Genomic DNA, 6,608 nt, shown 5'->3' with positions numbered 1-6,608 from the left:
CTTCCATTATGAGCACCATATAAAACATATGCTTTGTATTTCACACTAGAAAAAATAAAAAAGGGAATACTAACTATAGATAAGTAACTTAGATATTTGGGCAACCGAAGTTTTTTCTTAAAAACACCGTGGTTTAAAAAAAGTAGCAAAAGGATTTATGTTGCCCAGACAACTTGATAATATGGCCACTTTAAATTAGCTCATAATGAATAGCAATAGTTAGGTAAACTAATACCAACCTGACTATTAGAACTAATTTATGTAATAATATTCCACAATTTAGATCTAATAGTCAGGTTGGTATTGCTTTACCTAATTATATAGCTATTACCTAATTATATGGCTATCAAAACTAATTTTGTGGAATATTAGAACTAAAACACACAAAAAAGCCACCCTCTAAAAAATGAAGCGTTGATTTGATGTTGATCAACGTTGATTTTGCGTTGACATTAGCGATCAACGGCGATCAACTATAAATGGATGTTGTAGCAACAGCAATATTATCAACAGCAAATCAACGTTTATTTACAAACACTGAGCGTTCGTTGATTTACTGTTGACAAAAAACAAATTTATTGAGCTGTTTTCTAACAGCAATTTGCTGAGCAAACAGCATGTTCTGCTGGGATTTTTTTGTTATTTTTGGTGGTAATAAAACGTTTGTTCAAATTTTAATTATATTACGGTACCGTAATATAATTAAAACCTTTATAGATGGATAGAATAAATGGATAGATAAAACCTATGAAATGAATATAAACTTTATTGAAAAACATATATTTTGTTAAGTAATTATATTTTCAGTTCTTGAATAAAGATTATCCTAATGAAATTAGGGTAGTTCTTTAACTATTTGAGGATAATAGAACATCTTAATATAAAAATTTTAACAATTTAAAATGAAAAAGTCACAACTTGGCAGCAATTTGGCTTATTAATGCTTATTATAATAACATTGCTATTATCATAGCAAATTAGTAATGTTTACGACTGCAAGTATTTGCCTGATAAATTCTGACTGCAAACTTAAATCATATAGTACAAAATGCAATTTTAATTGGTTTTTTCTGTATAAGAATAATAATTCCTTATTTTTTTTTTCTTTTGTGATGTAATAAAATAAAAATAATAATGCCTAAATGTGACAGAAGTCTATACATGAGAGAATTTATAAAAGAAAAACGAGATACTGAAAAAGAATAAAATATCTTCTTGAAGAGTGCAATATTGTTGGTAGATGGAATTGCTTTCATCTAGATTTAGACATTCAAAAGATTTTTGAAGTTTCTGAAAATGTGCACAGCGATATATTTATGATTTCAATCACTTTGCCTGAAAATAAATTTTGTTTAAGTAAAGTTGAATCTTATTATGGTGATGTTGACGACATTGCAGTTGAAAATAGTTTATACAGTAGTGTTGATACTTTAACTTCAACAAAAAATTTTTTATATGAGTGGTCATTAAAATACTGTATAAAATATGATGCTTTAAATGCACTTTTATTTCACTTAAATAAATTTACTCCATCTATACCAAAATGCAGGCAGACTTTACAAAAATCTCTTCAAAAAGTTAATGTTTTATATGTCAGTGGAGGCGATTATATATATCTTAGAGTTGAAAGTGCAATTGATTATTATATATCAACAGTTGGAAATAAGGAAAAGCTTGATCTAATTGTAAGTATTGATGGTGCACCTATGTACAATAGTAAAAAGACTTCCATTTGGCCTATACTATTTACAATAAACAGAAAAAAACTATATGCTGTTGAGTACTTTGAAGTTTTAATTCTTGAAATGAAAAAATTTCAAACTAATGGGCATAAACAGCTGCATATGACTATTAAACTTCGCACTGACATGGCTTTTAAAAGTAATTTGTATAAAGAAGAAGGTCACCAACTTGACAAGAGTCTTTCTCCGCTTGTTCAGTTAAATTTCCCAATGGTAACTGGATTCCCATTGGACTATATGCACCTTATATGTCTTGGGGTAATTAAAAAACTTCTAATAAACTGGTGTAAAGGTCCCCGATGTATTAGAATAAGTCAATCTGTTAAAGACAGTATTTCAAATGAACTCATAAATTTACGAAGTTATACACCATCCAATTTCAATGTAGACCACACTCTTTAAATGAACTTGAGAAGTGAAAAGCAACAGAGTTTTGATTCTTTCTGCTTTATGCTGGACCTGTTGTTTCAAAAAGGAAAAATAAACAAAACTAACTATGACTTTTTTATTTCTCTTTCAATTGCTATGCACATACTGCTTTCTGATAAAATGGTGAAAAATGAATTGTTGCATTTGCTAAATAGTTGCTTATATGGTTTAATTAGAGAAGTACAAAGTTTGTATGGGGAGATCTTGGTAACATACAATGTTCATAGCATGATTCATTTAGCTGATGATTGTGTTAACTTTGGCGAGAGTCTTGATCATCTATCAGCTTTTCCTTTTGAAAACTTTTTGGGTTGAATTAAAAAAATGGTGCGAAAAATCACATCAGACTGTTGGCCAAAAAGTGAATCAACTAGAAAAAAGTTGGATATTTTTCTTAGAGAAAGGAATGGTAAAGAAATTTCTGTCCAAGTGGTAAATAAAAAGATCACATCAAATCTACGAGACAGAGTTTATTTCATTCAAGACAAAGGGTTTATTTTAGTAGAAGAGGTTTTGGTAGATCTTGCAAAATGCTACACTCTAAATCGTCATTCAGTTCGAAAGTTTTTTCCTGATTGTTTTGAAACATCTTATTTAGACATTTGTTATGTAAATTCATTAGCCAACCTAAAAACAATTTTTCTGAAAAAAAAAAGAACTTTTGAAAAAAGGCTTGATGATACCTCTTTAAAAAGGTGGTTATGCTTTTTTTTTCTGCTTAGACATTGTGATATTGCTTATGATCACTGATTTCTTGAATTAAAACACAAATTTTGATTATACTTGCAGACCATCAATTTTTAAAGAATGTCTGTGCATGTGTCATTATGTAAAATTTGTTATAAATTTGTCAAATATATAGTTCATTGAATAATTTTAAAGTGAGTTTAATGCATTTTAATTTATAAATTTTTTGTGTGAAACAAATACCTGGTATGTTTATAGAAATAAGATATTTACGCTGGTGTTTTACATTAATAAATATAAAAAGCGTTTTACAAAGTTCATTGTTTTTAATCTCTAATGCATTTTTAATTTTATTTTGTAACTAAGATTTTTATTTTATTTTGTAATATAAGATTGTTTAGAATTAAATTGCACCAGAATATTGAAATGTCATTTGCCATTGTTGAATTTTTAAATGGAAAAATTAAAGTAGTGGTAGTGATTACTAAAAGTTGGATGAAAAATGATGGGAAAACGCTTCTGGAATTTATTTAAAAGTTCCGCTGCGATTTGTAAAGCTGTCACAACCTTGCAGGCACCAACCTCTGATTGGAAGATATACCCAGCTAGGATTTTATACACTACAGGTTTGCATATTACTATAAAAAAATGTAAAAAAATTGAATTAGATACTGAACTGTATGTTTTGACCAGGGCACTGGAGAGGATAAACATGTGCTGGTGCAAATTTATTTTGGGCCCCCCTTTACAATATGACTATTCTCTCATTTAATATCACTTATTCTAAATCCAATATTCCAACGGGCATTTGTTTAAATTATATGTTCTGAATGTCATTAGAATGTTTAAAGAAGATTCTTAACAATTTTTTTAATCGTTGACAAAAACATTTTTATTTTGGAGTCTTTATAAAAAAAAGTTTTTTTTACAATGTTTTTAGTTTTTTTTTAAAATTTTAGTGTTTTTTAAAAACTAAAAAATTCATTAATTTTCATGGGTTTTTCATTAAAAATTCATTAATTTTTTGCGGTGCACCAACTGCACCCCATTCTCTCATTTTATTAGATATTGATAAATGATTTTACGTACATAGATTTGTGTTTAGATTTTTATGAAAAAGCTCAGTCACGCTTAGAGAAAACAGCAGATACTTTAAATATTGAAACTGACACCGAAGAGAAAAAAGGGACAAAGCAAAAGTAAATTTACTAAAATTAGTTTTAAAAAAATAAATAATTTTCCAATAAAGAATTACACAAATCATGCACTTTTTTTGTTTAAAAAAGTAAAGTTTATATTAAAGGAGAAAGACAGCAATGACATTCTCTGAAAGTGATGAAGATATTGTGGTTGGTGATGAAGAACTATACAGAAGATATTATTTTGATAGCTCAAATAGCCAAAGAACATCTAACGTGATTCTAAATATAGCAGGTTAACTATTTTTGTAAAAGTAACATAATAGTTTGTTAAAATAAACATGCTTATTTTTTTACTGAATTATAAATGTTTTTAAATCGATATCAACTCCCCATTTACACAGTGAAATAGCAAGCTTTTCAGTTGCTGAAAATAACATTGATTTCTCGAAAGAAACTAATCTATCTCAAGGGAAAATGATAATGTCTTCAAATATATTGGTAAAAAAAAAGTCCTAATGTTGCTTTTGTTCTAATTAAAATCTGTGTGCGTGTGCAGTAAAAAAATTAATAGAAATCAGAACTATATGTTATAGAATATAATTTTGTTGACAAATATTTTATATATATATGTTTGTTGACAAGTTTAAATAAAAATCACTATATAATGTTTAAAAATTTTGTTTAATTTTTGTAGGTATAATTTATCTATACCTAGGTAGAAAATGGCTCTAAAAATTGTGTTTTGGATAAAGAGGATAGCAGAGAAAGACATTTGTCTTGCCAGGGTAAAAAAAATTTTTAAGAATGTACATTTCAATGTGTTAATCAAAGTTTTATTTATTTTTTCCGTTTAGGTAATTTTTTATGGTTAATTTTTTACAAAATATTTTACATAAATAATAATAATATTATTTATTTTACTACATTTTTTTTTAAGATTTTCAAAACGTTGCGTTGAGTTGGATGGCAAAAATAGATAAAAAGGTACTACTGTTGCTTTTTATTTTAATATCAAGGATTGCATAAGACCCCCACAAATTTTCAAAATTTTGAATGAAATCAGAAAAGTGATTCAAGAGTCAATTTTAAAAATCCATGTATTGAAATTAAGATTAATATTTAATGAAAATTAATATAAATTTCATTCATATAGAATGAACATAATATGTATTCTGACCCTTAAGTAATTTTTATTTTTGTAATAATAGATGAGTTCTCTTAGTCGTTGTGGAGGTAATACTCCATATAAATGGGCTTTTGCTTTTGGAAAGTTGTTGATGAGCGAGGATGCTGGGGCCTGTTTTAATGTCTCTGGTGGTTCATTGAAGATAAATTTTAAAAAATACACCCTGTATCATATGATAGTGGGTTAGAATAGTTTTATGCATTTTTTTAGATTTTTTTTTTTACAGGAAATATATTTTGTTTGCCCTAGTCAGTCATTTATGTAACTATTTGCTATAATTTCTGCAGTTTGAATTTTTTTTAATTTGATTTGAATTTTTGATTTAGATGCGATTACACAACAGCATCATGATGCAAAAATTTGCGAATGTTGATCAGGCATTTCGAAATTTTAAGACAATCAGGAACACGACTCAATCAAAAAGTTTTAAAAATGAACAATGCTGCAAACGCTAAATAAATTGTTTGAAAATGTAAATTTTGTGTTAAATTCAATAAAAAACTTTCTTACTTAACGCAGTGCCTACTTTATTTCATTATTCTTTTGAGTTAGCTTTGAATTGCTCTGTCAATAAATTTTTTGCTAAATCCTTTATTTACAGCCTGTTTTTACAAAAAAATTAAGATATGAGCAATATGTATAAATTTTATATATAAATATTTTATATATGTACATATATACATACATAATATATATATATATCAATTATAAATTATTAGAAAATCACTTAACATAAATTTTTTTCAATTAACACAGTGTTTCATCAATAAAAAGACTCATCAGAAATAATGAGTTTTTTTTATTGATGACAGCATTTCTGATGAGTCTTTTTATTGATGAAACACTGTGTTAATTGAAAAAAATTTATGTTAAGTGATTTTCTAATAATTTATAATTGCTCTGTTCTTCTAAGAACATTGAGCACTCTATTTTGTAGAATACATTTTAAAGTTGTTTAAATATATATATATATATATATATATATATATATATATATATATATATATATATATATATATATATATATATATATATATATATATATATATATATATATATATATATATATATATATATATATATATATATATATATATATATATATATATACATATATATATATATATATATATATATATATATATATATATAAATATATAAACTTATAAACATATATAAATATATATGTTTATATGTTTATATAAATAAAAAAAACATATATCAACTATTTACGAAATATATATATGTTTATATATAAATATATAAACATATATATATTTCGTAAATATTTGATATTTTTTTTTTTGATATATGCATCAAGAAGCGATAGCAAAATGCCGTCGACTATTATAAAAATCAGTGTTGAATCACCAGAAAAAATGTTTGTTGATTAAACGTTGAAAAGCAACATTCGATCAACGT

The 6,608-nt window shown here is 25.8% G+C and overlaps 1 protein-coding gene across 3 annotated transcripts; it reads left to right on the top strand.

Annotated features, from left to right (window-relative positions):
* The first annotated feature begins 442 nt into the window (after window positions 1-442).
* On the top strand, window positions 443-5,700 carry LOC136080513 (uncharacterized). Of its 3 annotated transcripts, none has more exons than XM_065797283.1 (6): window positions 443-651; window positions 3,964-4,057; window positions 4,162-4,292; window positions 4,938-4,984; window positions 5,209-5,368; window positions 5,513-5,700. In XM_065797283.1, the coding sequence occupies exons 1-6, from the start codon at window positions 618-620 to the stop codon at window positions 5,557-5,559; spliced, it is 513 nt and encodes a 170-aa protein (XP_065653355.1). In that variant the 5' UTR covers window positions 443-617; the 3' UTR covers window positions 5,560-5,700. The 3 variants fall into 3 exon arrangements, with proteins under 3 accessions (XP_065653355.1, XP_065653353.1, XP_065653354.1); XM_065797281.1 differs by lacking the exon at window positions 443-651 and adding an exon at window positions 3,358-3,484; XM_065797282.1 differs by lacking the exons at window positions 443-651; window positions 5,209-5,368 and adding an exon at window positions 3,358-3,484.
* Window positions 5,701-6,608: the final 908 nt, after the last annotated feature.

The sequence above is a fragment of the Hydra vulgaris genome, chromosome 05, assembly GCF_038396675.1.
Source record: "Hydra vulgaris chromosome 05, alternate assembly HydraT2T_AEP".
Taxonomy (NCBI): domain Eukaryota; kingdom Metazoa; phylum Cnidaria; class Hydrozoa; order Anthoathecata; family Hydridae; genus Hydra; species Hydra vulgaris.
Note: the sequence above shows the minus strand (reverse complement) of the source record. Positions and strands in the feature narration are given on the sequence as shown.

Bases quoted from the DNA above. Each gene is read 5' to 3' on its own strand.
- LOC136080513 (XM_065797281.1), top strand. From the start codon at position 3,361: ATGATGGGAAAACGCTTCTGGAATTTATTTAAAAGTTCCGCTGCGATT. The intron at 3,485-3,963 runs GTTTGCATATTA...ATTTGTGTTTAG, and splicing joins TAGGATTTTATACACTACAG to ATTTTTATGAAAAAGCTCAG. The intron at 4,985-5,208 runs GTACTACTGTTG...TTGTAATAATAG, and splicing joins TGGCAAAAATAGATAAAAAG to ATGAGTTCTCTTAGTCGTTG.